At 42.1% G+C, this 20624-nt stretch overlaps 1 protein-coding gene across 6 annotated transcripts in view; it reads right to left on the bottom strand.

Annotated features, from left to right (window-relative positions):
- Positions 1-20624, bottom strand: part of RNF170 (ring finger protein 170) — a 47746-nt gene that overhangs the window by 22235 nt on the left and 4887 nt on the right. For 2 of the 6 annotated variants that reach the window (XM_010356272.2, XM_030938113.1), the window contains exons 2-4: positions 19971-20160; positions 16082-16225; positions 385-460 (exon numbers count right to left, since the gene is read on the bottom strand). In XM_010356272.2, the coding sequence (XP_010354574.1) occupies positions 385-460; positions 16082-16218 (213 nt within the window). In that variant the 5' untranslated portion in view covers positions 16219-16225; positions 19971-20160. Of the gene's footprint in view, positions 1-384; positions 461-16081; positions 16226-17862; positions 17884-19970; positions 20161-20624 lie in introns of those variants that run through there. The other 4 variants (XM_030938114.1, XM_030938116.1, XM_030938115.1 and 1 more) reach the window with 4 other exon arrangements.

The raw sequence follows: 20624 nt of genomic DNA, 5'->3' as shown, positions 1-20624 counted from the left end.
AAACAATAGGCAAACTGCTTTTTTTTTTTTTTTTTTTGAGGCAGAGTCTCACTCTGTCACCCAGGCTGGAGTGCAGTGGCCGGATCTCAGCTCACTGCAAGCTCCGCCTCCTGGATTTACACCATTCTCCTGCCTCAGCCTCCCGAGGGAAAACTGCTATCTTTTAAAGCAAATTAATAATAAACAAACATGAAGACATCTGAATAGATTAAGGCTAGGCAATTTGCCCATTCTGCAAATATACAATCTATAAAATAATATAAGGTAATTTGAAGCCGGAAAGAAGCCCATGTTTCCAAAAAGTAATTTACTAATGTTCTGTCACAATTTCACATGCAAAGGGAGCTATCACATCTACTCCTCAAATAAATATATATACAATACCTGTTCTGTTTGAAGCTGTTCTCGAAGTACCCTTACTAGCTCCTGGTTTTCTGGGTGAATGTTTTGATGTACATTTCTGTTGAATAGAATATAATAAATTTTGAATAGAAAATATTATCAGATGAATCCATTTTCTTCATGGGTCTACTTTCTGACTTATAACTACTGGTAATTAATGTAATTGATGGCATACAAGCACTTCACTTCCGGGACTGTACGTTTCAGGCTGTCCTGTGGTGAGTTCTTCTGAGATCACTGATTATTAGCCAATTTCAGGTTTAAGTGGCAAATGGTAAAATCCAGAGGCCTAGTACCTTGGAAATCTATTGTAAATGGAAGCTTACAAATAATGTAGAGAACATTTGTTTCTTTGGTGAAATTTCTTCAAAATAAGCAGTTATCTAATTTTACCTACTATTATGCATTTGAATGCTTTTCCACATCTAATTAGATCCTTCTCCTAATTTTCAGGTATTAGGGGAGGGGAACAGAGCAGAAACTAAAATTATTTAATGTAGAAAAGCCAAAACTTGGCCAGGTGTGGTGACTCATGCCTGTAATCCCAGCACTTTCGGAGGCCGAGGCGGGTGGATCACCTGAGGTCAGGAGTTTGAGACCAGCCTGGCCAACATGGTGAAACCCTGCCTTTACTAAAAATACAAAAATTAGCCAGGCTTGGTGGTGGGTGCCTATAATCTCAGCTACTCAGGAGGCTGAGGCAGGAGAATTGCTGGAACTCAGGAGGCAGAGGTTTGCAGTGAGCTGAGATCGCGCCATTGCATTCCAGCCTGGGCTGAAAACGGCAAGACTCCGTCTCAAAAAAAAAAAAAAAGGAAGAAAAGCCAAAACTTAACATGTCACTAATATCTTGACATTAACAGTTAAAATGGTGAATCAAAGGCAAGCGGTTAGTGGCTAATATAAATGGATGGGATAAAACATCCCATATTGAAAGTCAGATGTTGGCTGGACGCAGTGGCTCATGCCTGTAATCCCAGCACTTTGGGAGGCCGAGGTGGGTGGATCACCTGAGGTCAGGAGTTCGAGACCAGCCTGACCAACATGGAGAAACCCTGTCTCTATTAAAAATACAAAATTAGCCGGGCTTGGTGGCAAATGCCTGTAATCCCAGCTACTCGGGAGGCTGAGGCGGGAGAATCGCTTGAACCCGGGAGGTGGAGGTTGTGGTAAGCCAAGATTGTGCCATTGCACTCCAGCCTGGGCAACAAGAGCAAAACTCTGTCTTAAAAAAAAAAAAGAAAAAAAAGAAAGAAAGATGTGTTGGTCAGGCTGGTAGGTAGGGTGAGGGCAAAGTGCTGCATGTTATCACAGCTTAATTTCATTTGGCTATTAATGTATCTTCTAAACATAAATGTCTTGACAAGAATATTTTAAGTCTACACAGTCCCAGGGTTACTCTACAGAAGAGCCTTTACTCTCTGGGTAAGCCAATATCCAACAGAGATAAGAACTCTCATATTTGAATGTGATAGGGAAAAGTATAGAAATCTATCCTATGATTATTCAATTGTTAGCAAAAAACCGCAAATTTTAGAAAAAGAAATCAACTAAATATAACTGTTAGTTCACAGAAGACATAAAAGCAATTTAAACTCAAATATCTAAACAATGAAACAATTTGAACTCTGTTTAAACCTGTTAAATCTTATTTTGTTGTTGTGGAGACGGAGTCTCACTCTGTCACCCAGACTGGAGTGTGGTGGCGCAATCTCAACTCACTGTAACCTCCGCCTCCCAGGTTCAAGCGATTCTCCTGCCTTAGCCTCCTGAGTAGCTGGGATTACAGGCACGTGCCACCACACCTGGCTAATTTCTGTATTTTTAGTAGAGATGGGGTTTCACCATGTTGGCCAGGCTGGTCTCGATCCTGACTTCAGGTGATCCGCCTGCCACAGACTCTAAGTGTGGGGATTACAGGCATGAGACACCACGCCCGGCCTAAACCTGTTAAAGCTTGATGCATTCTTCATTTTAAAATAAGGCACATTCTGATGATTGAACAGATGATCTGTGAAAGAAAGCACTCACTATATGAAAGCACCCTGTCAAGGAGCAATCTAACTAGCAGAGGAACCATCTCATTTAAATACCAGTGAATACCTAGCTAAATGGCATTTCTCCATTCTTTGAGAGTAGAAAACCATTCCCTTTTCATTGGAAAAAAAATTGTGATGACGTTTCAGAGTACAGACATGAACCACATGACTGGAAAGCCTCTCCTCTGGCTTCTTTCTATAAGAAAGATGTAGGAATTCTTAAATCTGGTGGTAGAATATTTTTTTAAATATATCCTATTTAAATGTATTTTTAAAATACATAATATTCTATTTATTTAATTATATGTTAAAATATATATAAATTAAAAATATATTTAAATAGAATACATTTTTAAAAATATTCTACCACCAGATTTAGGAATTCCTACATCTTGTCGTGAAGCCAAACAACAAGAACAAATAGCCCAAGCTGCTGAATACTGCCTGTAACTCCCATGATGATGGTATTTGGAGACAAAACCTTTGGGAGGTAATTAGGTCATGAGGGTGGTGCCTTTGTGATAGGATTACTGCCCTTACAAAAAGATACATGAGATAACCTGCTCCCTGCTCTACTCTCTTCCATATAAAGACACAGCAAGAAAACCACCATCCACAACCCATGAAGCCGAGTCTCGCTAGACACCAGATCTGACAACACCTTGATCTTAGACCTCCCAGGCTCTCAAACTGTGAGAAATAAATGTTTGTTTAAGCCACCCAGTCTATGGTTATTTGTTTTTTTTTTGTTTGTTTTGTGTGTGTGTGTGTGTGTGCGTTTGTTTTGTTTTGTTTTGTTTTGAGACGGAGTCTTGCTCTGTTGCCCAGGCTGGAGTGCCGTGGCACAATCTCAGCTCAATGCAACCTCTGCCTCCTGGGTTCAAGCGATTCCCCTGCTTCAGCCTCCCAAGTAGCTGGACTATAGCTGCCCGCCACCATGCCCTGCTAATTTTTGTATTTTTACTAGAGAAGGGGTTTCACTTTGTTAGCCAGGATGGTCTCAATCTCCTGACCTCATGATCTGCCTGCCTTGAATTCCCAAAGTGCTGGGATTACAGGCGTGAGCCACCATGCCCAGCCTTGTTTTTTGTTTTGTTTTGTTTTGTTTCAGACGGAGTCTTGCTCTGTCGCCCAGGCTGGAGTGCACTGGCGCCATCTCGGCTCACTGCAAACTCCGCTTCCCAGGTTCATGCCATTCTCCTGCCTCACCCCCCCAAGTAGCCCAGCTAATTTTTTGTATTTCTAGTAGAGATGAGCTTTCACTGTGTTAGCGAGGATGCTCTCGATCTCCTGACCTCATGATCCACCTGCCTCGGCCTCCCAAAGTGCTGGGATAGGCGTGAGCCACCGCGCCTGGCCTGTTTTTGTTTTTGAGACAGATCTTGCTCTGTTGCCAGGCTGGAGTGCAGTGGCACAATCATGGCTCCCTGCAATTTCCACCTGCCGGGTTCAAGTGATTTCCAGCTAATTTTTATATTTTTAGCAGAGGCGGGGTTTCACCATGTTGGCCAGGCTGGTCTCAAACTCCTCACCTCAAGTGATCTGCCTGCCTCGGGCTCCCAAAGTGCTAGGATTACAGGTGTGAGCCACCGCACCCAGCCTATGGTTATCTGTTATAACAAGCCAAACTGATTTAGACAATGGTCAAATACTTTTTGACAAGGGTGCCAAGGGTGCCAAGACCATTCAATAGAGAAAATATCCTCTTTCAACAAATAAGTGCCAGAAAACTGAATATCCATATTAAAAATATAAAAACTCAAAATGCATCAAAGGGCTAAACTTAAGAGTTAAAACTATACAAATTATAGGAAAAAGCAAGAAAATATTCATGCCACTGGATTTTGGCAATGATTCCTTATATATAAGACAAAAGCACAGGCCAAAAAAAGGAAAAAAAACACAAAGATGACTTCTTGAAATCAGAAACTATGTATATCAAAGGGCACTTAAGAGAGTAAGAAGAATATCCACAGAAAGGGACAAAATATTGGCAAATCATATACAGGAAATCCTGATTTTGTTTCACTTTATTGCACTTAGCAGATATTGAGTTTTTTACAAACTGAAGGTTGTGACAACCTTGTGTTGAGCAAGACTATTGGCACCATTTTTCCAACAGCATGCACTTGCTTCATGTTTCTGTGTCACATTTTGGTTATACTTGCAATCAATCAATCAATGTTGTGTATGCTCTGACTGCTCTAATGACAAGCCATTCCCGAGTCTCTCTCTCTCTCTCCTCAGACCTTCCTATTCCCTGAGGCATTGACAATATTGAAATTAGGTCAACTAATAACTCTATAGTGGCCTGTAGGTGTCCAAGTGAAAGGAAGACTTGCATGTCTCTCATTTCACATAAAACCTAGACATGATTAAGTTTTGTGAAAAAGACATGTCGAAAGTCGAGCTAGGGCAAAAGCTGTGCTAGCTGGCCAAGTTGTGAATTAAAAGGAAAAATTCCTGAGGGACATTAAAAGTATTAATCAAGTGAACACATAAATGATAAAAAAGCAAAACAGCTTTATTGCTGACATGGAGAAAGTTTAAGTACCCCGGATAGAAGATCAAACCAGCCACATATCCTTAAGCCAAAGCCTAATCCAGACCAAGTCCCTCCCTCCTTCAATTCTGTGAAGCTGAGGGAGGAGAGGAAGCTACAGAAGAAAAGTTGAAAGCTAGCAGAGGTTGGTTCATGACATTTAAGGAAAGATGAAGCACAAACTTTTATTTTAGGAAGAGCAAGTGCTGATGGAGAAGCTGCAGCAAGTTATCCAGATCTAGCTAAGATCATTGATGAAGGCTGGCTATGCTCAACAACAAAAAAAATTTTTTTTTTTTTGAGACAGTCTCTCACTCTGTCGCCCAGGCTGGAGTGCAGTGGCGTGATCTCGGCTCACTGCAAGCTCTGCCTCCTGGGTTCATGCCATCCTCCTGCCTCAGCTTCCCAAGTAACTGGGACTACAGGCACCCACACCACACCTGGCTAATTTTTTTGTATTTTTTAGTAGAGATGCGGTTTCACCGTGTTAGTCAGGATGGTCTCGATCTCCTGACCTTATGATCTGCCTGCCTCGGCCTCCCAAAGTGCTGGCATTACAGGCATGAACCACTGCACCCAGCCAATACCTTTTTTTTTTTTTTTTTTTTTGAGACGGAGTCTCGCTCTGTCTGTCGCCCAGGCTGGAGTGCAGTGGCCAGATCTCAGCTCACTGTAAGCTCCGCCTCCCGGGTTTATGCCATTCTCCTGCCTCAGCCTCCTGAGTAGCTGGGACTACAGGCGCCTGCCACCTCACCCGGCTAGTTTTTTGTATTTTTTACTAGAGACGGGGTTTCACCAGGTTAGCCAGAATGGTCTCGATTTCCTGACCTCGTGATCCACCCGTCTCGGGCCTCCCAAAATGCTGGGATTACAGGCTTGAGCCACCACGCCCAGCCTTTTTTTTTCTTTTTTTTTTTTTTTTTTTTGAGACAGAGTGTCACCCTGTTGCCCAGGCTGGGAGTGCAGTGGTACACTCTTGGCTTGGCGGAACCTCTGTCTCCCAGGTTCAAGCAATTCTTATGCCTCAGCCTCCCAAGTAGCTGGGATTACAGGTGTGTGCTACCATGCCTGGCTAATGTTTGTATTTTTAGTAGAGACAGGGTTTCGCCCTGTGCTGACCAGTGTTGGCCAGGCTGGTCTCAAACTCCCAGCCTCAAGTGATCTGCTTGCTTCGCCCTCCCAAAGTGCTGGAATTACAGGCGTGAGCCACCATGCCCCACCAAGAACATTCTTAATTCATGGGAGGTGATCAAAATATCAACATTTACAGGAGTTTGGAAGAAGTTGATTCCAGCCCTCATGGATGACTTTGAGAGGTTTAAGACTTCAGAGGAAGAAGTCACTGCAGATATGGTGGAAACAGCAAGGAAACTAGAATTAGAAGTAGAGCCTAAAGATGTGACCAAACTGCTGCATCATGACCATATTTGATCAGATGAGGAGTTGCTTCCTATGGATGAGCAAAAGAAGTGGTTTCTCAAGATGGAATCTAATCCTGGTAATGACGTTGTAAACATTGTTGAGATGACAACAAAGGATTTAAAATATTACATAAACAAAGTAGATAGAGCAGAGGCAGGCAGGGTTTGAGAGGACTGACTCTAGTTTTGAAAAGAAAGTCTGTGGATAATATGCAATCAAACTGCATCACATGCTACATACAGAGGAATCTTTTGTGAAAGGAAAAGTCAGTCAATGTGGCAACTTTATTTGTTGTCTCATTTTAAGAAATTGCCAGCCAGGCGCAGTGGCTCATGCCTGTAATCCCAGCACTTTGGGAGGCCGAGGCGGGCGGATCACAAGATCAGGAGTTCAAGACAAGCCTGACTAACATGGTGAAACCCCGTCTCTATTAAAAATACAAAAATTAGCCAGGCATGGTGGTACACGCCTTTAATCCCAGCTACTCAGGAGGCTGAGGGAGGAGAATTGCTTGAACCCAGGAGGTGAAGGTTGCAGTGAGCTGAGATTATGCCACTGCACTCCAGCCTGGGCGACAGAACGATACTCTGTCTCAAAAAAAAAACACACTGCCACAGCCACTTCAACTGTTGGCAACCACCACCCTGATCAGTCAGCAGCTTTCACATGGAGTCAAGACCCTCCACCAGGAAAAACATTACGACTTGCTGAAGGTTCAGATAGATAACTGTTAGCATTTTTTAACAATAAAGTATTTTATAATTAAAGTATGTATATTGTTTATTAGACATAATGCTATTGTACACTTCAAAGACTATGATATAATGTGAACATAACTTTTATATGCACTAGGGAACCAAAAAATTCATATGACTCACTTTATTCGTTTTATTGTAGTGGTCTGAAACCAAACCTGAAATATTTATGGGGTATGACTGTATCTGATAATAATATCAGAATATATATAGAACTCATAACTCAAAAACAAAAAAGTAAACAACCCAATTCAAAAACGGGCAATGGTATTCAATAGTCAATTCTCCACAGAAGACAGACAAACTGCCAGGTATGGTGGTGCACACCTGTAGTCCCAGTTACTCGGGAGGCTGAGGCAGGAGAATCGTCTGAGACCAGGAGTTCTAAGCTGTAATGCAATATGCCCCTTGGGTGTCCCCACTAACTTTGGCATCAATATGATGACGTCCCAGGAGCAGGGGACCATCAGGTTGCCTAAGGAGGAGTGAACTGGCCCAGGATGAAAACAGAGCAGGTCAAAACTCTGGTGTTGCTATTTACAGGAGCAAAGACATGGAATCAACCTAGATGCCCATCAATGGTGGACTAGATAAAGAAAATGTGGTGTATATACACCATAGAATACTATGCACTCATAAAAAGGAAAGAAATCATGTCCTTTGCAGCAACATGGATGCAGCTGCAGGTCATTCTCCTAAGTGGATTAATATAGAACCAGAAAATCAAATACTAGGGCCAGGAGCGGTGGCTCATGCCTATAACCTCCACACTTTGGGAGGCTAAGGTGGGCAGATCGCTTGAGCCCAGGAGTTTGAGACCAGCCTGGGCAACATGGTGAAACACCGTTTCTACAAAAAATACAAAAATTAGTTGGGCAAGGTGATGCACACCTATAGTCACAGCTACCTGGGAGGCTGAAGTGGGAGGATCACTTGAGCCTGGGAGTTTGAGGCTGCAGTGAGCCATAATCATGCCACTGTACTCTAGCCTGGGCAACAGAGTGAGACCCTATCTCAAAAAGAAACCTCAAAAACCAGACAGATGAATGGCCACTAATCATGTGAAGTGATGCTGAACATAATTACTCAGTAGGGAAATACAAATCAAAACCACAATGAGTTACCACTTCATACCTATAAGGATAGTTATTATTTAAAACACACACACACACACACACATAGAGAATAACAGTGTTGGCAAGGACGTAGAGAAACTGCCATAGTGCCTTGCTGGTGGGAATATAAAGCAGGGCAGCTGCTGTGGGAAACAGTCTGGAGGTTCCTTAAAATGTTAAACATAGAAATTACTTTATGACCCAGAAATTGCAGTTGAAAACATAGACTCAAACAGATACTTGTACACCAGAGTTCCTAGCAGCATTATTCACAACAGCCAAAAGGTGGGAGTAACCCAAATGACCACTGACAGATGAATGGAAAAACTAAATATGGTATGTGCATACAATGAAAAATTTTAAATTTTAATATTTTTTAGAGACAAGGTCTTGCTCTGTTGTCCAGGCTAGTCTCCAACTCCTGGGCCCAAGCAATCCTCCTACCTCAGCCTCCCAAAGTGCTAGGATTACAGGTGTGAGCACCATACCCAATGAAATATTATTTATCAATAAAAAGGAAGGAAATTCTAATACGTGTTACAACATAAATGAACTTTGAAAACATCATGCTAAGTGAAACAAGTTAAACACAAAAGCACAAATACTGTATGATTCTACTTTATGAGGTGCATAAAATCAGCTCATTAATGGAGACACAAAGTAGAACACAGGTTACCCAGAGCTGAACCATGGTAGTTGTTACTTGATGGGCATAAAGTTTCTGTTAGGGAAGATTAAACACCACATGATCAGGCCGGGCACAGTGGCTCACACCTGTAATCCTACAAATTTGGGAGGCTGAGGTGGGTGGATTGCTTGAGCCCAGGAGTTCAAGACCAGTCTGAGCAACACGGCAAAACCTTGTCTCTACCAAAAATACAAAAAAATAGCTGGTCATGGTGGTGTGTGCCTGTGGTCTCAGCTACTTGGGAGGCTGAGGTGACAGGATCATTTGAGCCTGGGGGGCGAAGGTTGCAGTGAGACAAGATTGTGCCACTGCACTCCAGCCTGGGCGCCAGAGAGAGAACCTGTCTCAAGAAGAAAAAGAAAAGAAAGAAAAATAACATGTTCTGACTTATAAGTGGGAGCTAAACATAAAGATGGAAATAATAGACATCAGGAACTTCAAAAGTGGGGAGACTGAAAGAGGGTGAGGGTTGAAATACTACCTATTGAGTACAGTGTTCACTATTTAGGTGATGGGTTCACTAGAAGCCCAAACCTCACCATTATGCAATATATCCATGTAAAAGACCTGCACACACACCCCCGAAATCTAAAATTTAAAAATAAAAAGACACAATAAAGTTTGGGATGATGAGGAAGTTCTAGAAGTAGATGGTGATGATGGTTATACAACAATGTGAGTGTACTTAACGCCAGAGAATTACACACTTAAAAATGGTCTGAATTAGCCAGGCATGGTGGTGTGTGCCTGTAGTCCCAGCTACTCAGGAGGCTGAGGCAGAAGAGTCGCTTGAACCCAGGAGGTGGCGGTTGCAGTGAGTCAAGGTTGCGCCACTGCACTCCAGCCTGGGCGACAGAGTGACACTCTTGTCTCAAAAAAAAAAAAAAAAAAAAAAGAGACCTGTCTGAATTTTAAACTACACATGCCATCCCTTCCCCAACACATCATGATTACCTCAGTAATCACGATTACTTCACTGATTACCTCAAGACAATGTCCAAGTAATCGGGAGCACATTATGTAACTTGAAAAGATGTCACTGTAGGCTGAGTGAAAATCTCATCATTTATCTCCACTCACTGTCCCAGTGGCCCCAGTTCTGCCCATGAAACCATACAGAATAAATTTAATTCTTTTTGTTTTTTTGAGATGGAGTTTCGCTCGTCACCCAGGCTGGAATATAGTGGCGTGATCTTGGCTCACAGCAACCTCCGCCTCCCAGGTTCAAGAGATTCTCCTGACTCAGCCTCCAAGTAGCTGGGGTTATAGGCACCCACAACCACACCCAGCTAATTTTTATATTTTTAGTAGAGACGGAGTTTCACAATGTTGGTCAGGCTGGTCTTGATCTCCTGACCTCCAGTGATCCATCCACCTCAGCCTGCCAAAGTGCTGGGATTACAGGCGTGAGCCACTGAGCCTGGCTCTAATTTTTTTTTTTTCTATTGCTGCTGCACAAATTAAAATTTTAATTCTTTAACAAGACCAAGCCCTCATCACAAAGACAGTTTTACTGTCCAAGAGTCCCTTCCCTAAGCTAGACATCCCTCCTTCCTTCAAGCATTTTATGATTTGTTTCCTCAGCTTTCCCTATTTTGACAAGTCTCCCCTGAATGTCTTCCAGTATAAAATGCTAGTCCCAAACTGAACATAACGCAGATTTGACCTTTAGCTATTAATTTTATAAAAGTAGCCAATACAGTTTTCAGCATCTACAATATACAACTGCCTTATTAAATGAATTTTTTTTTTTTTTTTTTTTTGAGATGGAGTTTTACTTGTTGCCCAGGCTGGAGTACAGTGGTGCGATCTCAGCTCACTGCAACCTCTGCCTCCCCGGTTCAAGCGATTCTCCTGCCTCTGCCTCCTGCGTAGCTGGGATTACAGGCACCCACCACCACACCTGGCTAATTATTGTATTTTGAGTAGAGAGGGGATTTCATCATGTCGGCCAGGCTGGTCTCCAACTCCTGACCTCAGGGGATCCACCTGCCTCAGCCTCCCAAAGTGCTGGGATTACAGGTGTGAGCCACTGTGCAGGCAAAAATGGAAACTTTTTAGTTGGGCTTCACATCATTCTAGTCTGGAGATGTGGAGAAAAAACTTTTATTATGCAAATAATAAATATTCATAGTAGAGAAATCAGAAAATAATAGAAAAATATTTAAAATAAAATTAGTCTTGGCCGGATGTGGTGGCTCATGCCTGTAATCCCAGCACTTTGGAAGGCCAAGGCAAGGTGGGTGGATCACGAGGTCAGGAGATTGAGACCATCCTGGCAAACATGGTGAAACCCTGTCTCTACTAGAAATACAAAAAAATTAGCTGGGCGTGGTGGTGGGTGCCTATAGCCCCAGTTACTCGGGAGGCTGAGGCAGGAGAATGGCCTGAATCCAGGAGGCGGAGCTTGCAATGAGCCGAGATTGCTCCACTGCACTCCATCCTGGTCTACAGAGCCAGACTCTGTCTCAAAATTAAAAAAAAAAAAAAAAATAGTCTTATAAATATCATTTTAAACATAATAGGTTACTTAAGGTTTTGTGATCTTTTTCTTTTTTTCTTTTTTTTTAAGATGGAGTTTTGGGCCGGGCGTGGTGGCTCACATCTGTAATCTCAGCACTTTGGGAGGCTGAGGCGGGCGGATCACGAGGTCAGGAGATTGAGACCCTCCTGGTTAACACGGTGAAACCCTGTCTTTACTAAAAATATAAAACATTAGCTGGGCATGGTGGCGGGCGCCTGCAGTCCCAGCTACTCGGGAGGCCTGAACCCAGGAAGCAGAACTGGCAGTAAGTTGAGATCGCGCCACTGCACTCCAGCCTGGGCAACAGGGCGAGGCTCCGTCTCAAAAAACAAAACAAACAAACAAAAACGATGGGAGTTTTGGTCTTGTCGCTGCCCAGTCTGGAGTGCCTGTGGTACGATCTGGGCTCACGGCAACCTCCGCCTCCTGGGTTCAAGCAATTCTCCAGCCTCAGCCTCCCGAGTAGCTGGGACTACAGGCATATGACACCACACCTGACTAATTTTCATATTTTTAGTAGAGACAGTCACCATGTTGGCCAGGCTGGTCTTGAACTCCTGACCTCAGGTGATCCGCCTGCCTCAGCCTCCCAAAGTGCTGGAATTACAGGCGCGAGCCACCGTGCCCTGCCTCTCTTTTTAAAAATGCGTATGTGTAACTGAAACTTTGCACTGTTTGACTAACATCTTTCCATCCCGACAGCCACCATTCCGCTCTCTGCTTCTGTGAATTCAAATGTTTTATATTTTACAGTTAAGTGACACTGTGCAGTATTTGTCTTTCTGTGCCTTATTTCAGTGAACATCATGTCCTCCAGGTGCATCCATTTTGTTGAAAATGGCAGAATTTCCTTCCTTCTTAGGGGCTGAAAAGCATGTATACAGAGAGATCTATATACTCACGTCACATTTTCTTCATTCATTCACTGGTGAACACCTAACTTGATTCCATATTTCAGCTATTGTAAATAATGCTGCAATGAACATGGGAGCACAGATATCTTTTCAACATACTGATGTAATTTCCTTTTGATATATACTACCCTGAAGTGTGACTGCTGGATCATATGGTAGTCCATTTTTAACTTTTTGAGGAACCTTCATACTGTTTTCCACAACAACTGTGCCATTTTATACTCCCCAAAAAAGTGCACCACAGTTCCCTTTGCACCACACCCATGCCAATGCTTCTTTCATCTTTATTGTTTTCATCTTTTTGATAACAGTCATCCTAAAAGATACAAGGTTTTTTCTCATTGTGGTTTTAATTTGCATTTCCCTGGTGATTAGTAATGTTGAGCGTTTTGTTCATAAACGTTTTGGCCATTTGTATGTCTTCTTTTGAAAAATGTCTATATAGGTCCTTTGCGTGTATTTTTATTTTTTTGTTTTTTTTTTTTTCTGAGACAGGGTCTTATTCTGTTGCCCAGGCTGAAATGCAGTGGTATGATCATAGCTCACTGCAGACTTGACTTCCCAGGCTTAAGTGATCTTGCCATCTCAGCCTCCAAGTAGCTGAGACTACAAGGTGCACCACCACACCCGCCTAATTTTAAAATTTTTGGTAGGCTGGGCATGGTGGCTCACGCCCATAACCCCCTGACTTTGGGAGGCCGAGGTGGGTGGATCAACTGAGGTCAGGAGTTCGAGACCAACCTGGCTAACATGGTGAAACCCCCATCTCTATTAAAATATAAAATTAGCTGGGTGTGGTGGCTGGTGCTTGTAATCCCAGCTACTCAGGAGGCTGAGGCAGGAGAATCGCTTGAACCTGGGAGGCGGAGGTTGCAGTGAGCCGAGATCCAGCCACTACACTCCAGCCTGGGCGACAGAGTGAGACCCTGTTCTGGGTCTCACTCTGTCGTCCAGGCTGGTCTTCAACTCCTGGGCTCAAGTGATCCTCCCAAAGTGCTGGGATTACAGGCATGAGCCACTGTACCTGTCCAAATACCTTAATTTTGATGAAGTCTGGTTTGTCTACTTTTTCTTTTGTTGCTCATGCTTTTGTTATCATATCTAAGATCCTTTGCTAAATTTAGTCATAACGATTTACCCCTACATTTAGCTCTGATATTTAGATTGTTGAGTTAATCTGGTGTGGTGTGGTCCAACTTTAATCTTTTGAATGTGGCTACCCAATTGTCCTAGCACTATTTGTTGAAACCTTTGCCCACTGAGTGGTCCTGGCACCCTTGTCAAAGGTCAGTTGACCATAGATACATGGCTTGACTATTTCTGAATCTTAATTCTGTTATACTGATGTTAGCTATCCCTCCCAACTGACAATTGGTGGCTTACACCTGTAATCCTAGCACTTTGGGAGGCTGACGCAGGTGGATTGCCTGAGCCCAGGAGTTAGAGATGAGCCTGGGCAACATGGCAAAAACCCATCTGACCAAAACATAATAATAATAATAATCATACAAAAAAATTAGCTGCACATGCTGATGTGCACCTGTAGTCCCAGCTACTCAGGAGGCTCAGATGGGAGGATCGCCTGCACATGGGAAGTCCAGGCTGCAGCTAGGTGTGATACCACCACTACACTCCAGCCTGGGCTACAGAGTGAAACCTGGTTTCAAAAAAATAATAATAACAATAGAAAAGGCCCAAGGACAGAGCCCTGCAGCAATATACAATATTCTTCTATTTGGTGTATATTAAAACATTAGTCAGGAATCCTAAGAACAACCTGCTTGGTGGAGTTCACTTAACTCTGCTATCATCTAGTCATTATTTCCCCCATGATATGCACAGTGTATCACCAGTATCAATCACTCTGGATTATCACTCTATAAAATACCTTATTGTAATCAAGATAATGTTACCCTAAAAAGAGACTATCAATACAGAGGTAAAAAAGTAAATTAATCACCATTTTTTCTAAGTTTTCACATTTTGTTTAATAATTCTTTCTATAATTTATACAGGAAATACACTCATTTGTAATTTTTAGAATTAATCATTTTTCTATTTTATAATTAAAAAATTTATTTTCTATAATTTATACAAAATTTAACTTATCTTCATGTATTAACTCTTAAATTTCTACTTTTATTACCTAGTTTCTACATACTGGTATACAGACAGCTGAGCCTTTTAAATATTGTTCTTGATTCTATAATAGTCAATTTAAATTAATTTAATTTTTAATTTTTTTTTTTTTTTGGAGGCAGAGTTTCAGTTTGATGCCCAGGCTGGAGTGCACTGGAGCGGTCTTGGCTCACTGCAACCTCTGCCTCCCGAGTTCAAGTGATTCTCATGCCTCATTCTCCCAAGTAGCTGGGATTATAGGCACCTGCCACCATGCCCAGCTAATTTTTGTATTTTTAGTAGAGATGAGGGTTTTACCATGTTGGCCAGGCTGGTCTCAAACACCTGACCTCAGGTGATCCACCTGCCTCAGCCTCCCAAAGTGCTGGGATTACAGGCATGAGCCACCACATCCAGCCTAAATTAATTTTAGAATCAGGTGCAGTGGTGCATACCTGTAGTCCCAGCAACCTGGGAAGCTGGGATGGGAGGACTCCTTGAGTCCAGGAGTTCAAGTCCAACTGGGGCAACGTAGTGAGACCCTGTCTCTAAAATAAATAAATAGGCTGGGCATAGTGGCTCATGACTGTAATCCCAGCACTTTGGGAGGCGGAGTCAGGTGGATCACTTGAGGTAGAGGTTTGAGACCAGCCTGGCCAACCTAGCGAAACCCTGTCTCTACAAAAAAATATGAAAAAGTTAGGGCCAGGTGCAGTGGCTCGTGCCTGTAATCCCAGCACTTTGAGAGGCTGAGGCAGGTGGATCACCTCACGTTGGGAGTTCGAGACCAGCCTGATCAACATGGAGAAACCCCATGTCTACTGAAAATACAAAATTAGCCATGCATGGCGGCGCATGCCTGTAATCCCAGCTACTCAGGAGGCTGAGGCAGGAGAATTGCTTGAACCCCAGAGGCTGAGGTTGCGATGAGCTGAGATAGTGCCATTGCACTCCAGCCTGGGCAACAAGAGCAAAACTCTCTCAAAAAAAAAAAAAAAAAAAAAAAAATTAGCCAGGTGTGGTGGTGTCTGTCTATAATCCCAGCTATTTGGGAGGCTGAGGCAAGAGAATCGCTTAAACTCAGAAGGTGGAGGTTGTAGTGAGCTGAGATAGTGCCACGCACTCCAGCCTGGGCGACATAGTGAGACTCTGTTTCAATAAATAAATAAATAAGTTAAAAAATTAAATTATTTCTAGCATTAGTTCCCTTTTTACTATACAAGTCTTTTTTTGCCTCAATTTTTCCATTTAAAACAAGGTATTTTGTACTTTATATCACCTACAAGTTGATGGATTTAATTATGAAAATTAAAGTTTTTTTAATTGCCATACACCAATAGAAAATACTAATATTTTATTCAAAATGTGGATGATGAATTTAATTATTATCTGGTAAGACAGCTGATGACAGAAAATATATGTGTTAGATTCAAAGCCCTGGTAAACATCTACAATCACTGAGCTCTGTTACTTGCTTTTCATATTAAGTATTATACATTATTAGGGGTCAAAAAGTCAGCAGTCCTTGCAAATGTATTCAATTCTTTTGTCCTTAGTCTCACCTGAAAAGTGCATATACCAGGGTAGCAATCAAAGTGAAACTGACCACAACTGCCACAAGTACTTGGTCGCTTACTCCTTCTATAACTGAATCATCATCCAGTTTCAAACTTTGAACTTCACCTTGATATTTGGCCATTCCAGGTCTAAAATAAGAAGAAACAAGATGAGAGTTACAAATGACACAGTGAAAATGAAATATACTAATAAAAACAATGTAATGTAAATATAACTGACTTCTAACATATTTAGTTTCTGATAGGCTGCAATTAAGTACAACTCCAGTAGGGATTCCCCATCATTGAGTTCTTTAAAATTTGCCAGACACAAATTTTGTGGAGTACAATATTCTATTTCTTTTTCTTTTCTTTCTTTCTTTCTTTTTTTTTTTCTTATGGAGTCTTGCTCTGTTGCCAGGCTGGAGTGCAGTGGTACGGATCTCAGCTCACCGCAACCTCCGCCTCCCGGGTTCAAGCAATTCCCCTGCCTCAACCTCCCAAGTAGCTGGGACTACAGGCGCGCACCACCACGCCCGGATAATTTTTTTGTATTTTAGTAGAGATGGGGTTTCACCGTGTTAGCCAGGATGGTCTCAATTGCCTGACCTCATGATCCACCCGCCTCGGCCTCCCAAAGTGCTGGGATTACAGGCATGAGCCACTGCACCCAGTCAAATTCTATTTCTTAGGCTGGGCGCGGTGGCTCAAGCCTGTAATCGCAGCACTTTGGGAGGCCGAGACGGGCGCATCACGAGGTCAGGAGATCGAGACTATCCTGGCTAACACGGTGAAACCCCGTCTCTACTAAAAATACAAAAAAAAAACTAGCCGGGCGAGGTGGCGGGCGCCTGTAGTCCCAGCTACTCGGGAGGCTAAGGCAGGAGAATGGCGTGAACCCGGGAGGCGGAGCTTGCAGTGAGCTGAGATCCAGCCACTGCACTCCAGCCTGGGCGACAGAGCAAGACTCCGTCTCAAAAAAAAAAAAAAAAAAAAAAAAAAAAAAAAAAAAAAAATTCTATTTCTTTTAAAGAAAACAATTACTATAATTTAGAATTTATTTATGTAGTTTTTAAAAATGTTTTTTCCTCTTCAAGCTTAACCCCTTTTAAAAAAAATCCATTCTTGGGCCGGATGCAGTGGCTCACGCCTGTAATCCCAGCACTATGGGAGGCCAAGGCAGGTGGATCACTTGAGGTCAGAAATTCAAGACCAGCCTGACCAACATGGTGAAACCCCATCTCTACTAAAAATACAAAATTTAGCCAGGTGACCTGCGCCTGTAATCTCAGCTACTCTGGACGCTAAGTCAGGAGAATCGCTTGAACCTGGGAGGCAGAGGTTGCAGTGAGGCCCAGATAGCGCCACTGCACTCCAGCCTGGAAGACTGAGCAAGACCCTGTCCCCCTCCCCGCCAAAAACAATAAATAAATAAAAGCTATTCTTGTCCAACTGCTCTTTTCTTATTCCTGAATAGCAAATAAATTCTCCATATAGATCAGATCCCTCTTCCCCCTCACAGCATGTGTATGTCTTGTGGCATTTCCCATGTATTGACAGGAAAGGAAATATAGTCTTCTGTAAGCCTTCTCATATTCTCTAGCATATGCCCTGTACATAATAGGACCTAACAGATATTTGTTTAAATAAAAGTGGCTTACCATACTTACAGTGTTAGTAATTTGAAAAGTAAAAGACATTTAGGCAAAAGTAAAAGAACATTTATAGTTATACTATAACTACTTGAAATAATGAAAATTCTGGTGCTTGAAAAACTATTTGCCCACCTGAAACTAAGCTCAGCTTATGGTTCAGAATTCTTTGAACTGCTTGGAATATAGAATCACTCTGATGCTGCATTTCCTTATAAAGAGAAAAGGGAGGATAAGAAACTTTCCTTCCCATACTCTAAACTAGAGAAAAATGGTAGTACCCAATTCTATAGGTATGAGGGGAGATAGCCCAATCACACTGGAGTCCAAATATCACAGGTAATTCACATTTTTTTCAGATAAAACAGGAAGTGTCAAAGTCTTATAATACACCTAAAGAGAAATTAAGGAAATATTCAATTAAATATATATGAATAATTAAAATAAAGTTCTGCATTTATGTAACTTACTGAGCTGAAAAAAGTTTTATTCAATATCATCACTAATCAGGTATTGAGTATGGACGTCTTAACACCTTTGAAAATAATCTGAACTGGCTGCTAGTAAGAAAATTATCGCTCCTAGAAGAAACCTACGCAAACAGATGAAAGGCGGCTTTCATCAGCTTTACACGGAGTAATCGCCTGATACATGGAACTTCTAATGACTGGTTTCAAATAGCCATTACGTAGGGGCACACCAGGAAACTCAGAGAAAGAGCTCTAATTGCAGTATTTTTATTCAAAAGAACCGTTAAATGAGCTGCCAATTGAACTGAAGAGCCTCAAATAAGCTAGAGGTGGGCCATGGAGTCAATTTAGATTTTTATTTCATCAGGTTTCCTCTTTTAAAATTAGAGATGCTATAGCTGTTTCAAAAGTCCTAAGGGCAGTGAGAACTACTTGCATCTGCTCAAAGATAACCCAAATGTTATCCCCCGTGTCAAGATTTCCAACCTCTAATTATCCCACAGAGCTGTGAAGGTTAAAACAAATTAACAGACTGGGCGAGGTGGCTCACGCCTGAAATCCCAGCACTTTGGGAGGCCAAGGAGGGCGGATCACGAGGTCAGAAGATCGAGACCATTCTGGCTAATACGGTGAAACCCTGTCTGTACTAAAAATACAAGAAATAGTTGGGTGTGGTGGCGGGCACCTGTAGTCCCAGCTGCTCTAGAGGCTGAGGCAGGAGAATGGCGTGAACCCGGGAGGCGGAGCTTGCTGTGAGCCGAGATCGCACCACTGCACTCCAGCCTGGGCGACCCAGCGAGATTCCACTTCAAAAAAAAAAAAATTAACAGAGGTGAAAGTGCTTTGTAAGTTAAGTCTATAAACAAATGCACTGTAATTATTCCTACTCACATTTTCTCCTATGCTATACATTTAGGCAGTTTATTATTTTGTATTTAAAAAAATGCATTACATTTGTTTCTATGTCCTTCAAGGTGCGATCAATGGTAATGCAAATAAATTATACTATACAACATATACATATAATATATATTATATTTGACTACTATGCGATTATGCTTTTTTTTTTTTTTGAGACGGAGTCTCACTCTGTCATCCAAGCTGGAGTGCAGTGGCACAATCTCGGCTCACTGCAAGCTCTGCCTTCTGGGTTCTCCTCATTCTCCTGCCTTAGCCTCCCGAGTAGCTGGGACTACAGGCGCCCGCCACCATGCCCGGCTAATTTTTTCTATTTTTAGTAGAGACGGGGTTTCACCGTGTTAGCCAGGATGGTCTCGATCTCCTGACCTGGTGATCCACCCACCTCAGCCTCCCAAAGTGCTGGGATTACAGGTGTGAGCCACCGTGCCCGGCCTGTGATTATACTCTTAAAATATTGCTTCATGTACATTTCCAAGAGCTCAGAGATCCAGGATATTTAAGTATTGCATGGCCATATTATTTCATTTGCATCATTTGAGAGCAGATATTCCTAGCAGTGTTGAGAGGAAAAGAGAAGGGCACCGCATTTTCTTGTCCCATGGAAATCCCAACAAAAGCCAAGCTGTCAAATGGAGATCTACTAATGCCGTTTGACCTGCTTGTTGGGGGCTTCCATAGCACAACTTCTGCCATAGTTTCTCATAAAATTGAAGTAAAAAAGCAACTGTAGGTGCTAGTGCCTAAAAATGAGGTATTGTACCATCACTTCAGTTTGGAAAGAGGCTGGTCTGATTTAAAACTCCAGAAGAAAAACAGCAAACAAAATTTCCAACTTGGGGAGATGACATATACCTCAGTCCTGAAAATGAATTCCAAAATCAAGGACTTCTGTTCTCCAACTTTTGTTGTTCAGTCAGTGATTATCCAGAACTAAACAGTGCTGCTGATTCTGTCCGACCATACAGGCTGTAAACTGAAGCCCAAGCAATTGCTGCTCGCACATGAAGAGCCCTGAATTTTAGTTCCAATTCTGTCACAACAACTGTGTAAAAGTAAATAAAATTTAAAAGTTGTTAGAACCGCCAAAACGCCTTAAGCCTTGAGAGAGATGTGACTATGATCTGGGTCACGTAACAGGTTTACAATTCTGTTTCTTAGATTTTTAGCTTAACTCTTCCTGATTGTTCTTGTTCTATAAACAACTAAAAAAAGACTAAGTCTTTTTTTTTTAAAGAGACCAGATCTCCTTCTTCTAATTGCTGATCTTTATTACAGATTAACTGCCTCCTTTATTGTCCTGTATGGAACTCAGACCAGATGGTGCCCCAAACAGGGATCTCATGACAGTTACATTCTTTCTCCCCTAAAAAAGACACCTTGACTAATCAGATCATTATAACTGTACATTAAGCCCTACATTAAGATATTAAAATTCTGTTATAGAATTTTGTCTATATAAACAATCCCAAATGTCTATACTTAAGAGCACTGACTTCCATGGTTTTA

Source organism: Rhinopithecus roxellana, chromosome 9 (assembly GCF_007565055.1).
Source record: "Rhinopithecus roxellana isolate Shanxi Qingling chromosome 9, ASM756505v1, whole genome shotgun sequence".
Lineage (NCBI taxonomy): Eukaryota > Metazoa > Chordata > Mammalia > Primates > Cercopithecidae > Rhinopithecus > Rhinopithecus roxellana.
Note: the sequence above shows the minus strand (reverse complement) of the source record. Positions and strands in the feature narration are given on the sequence as shown.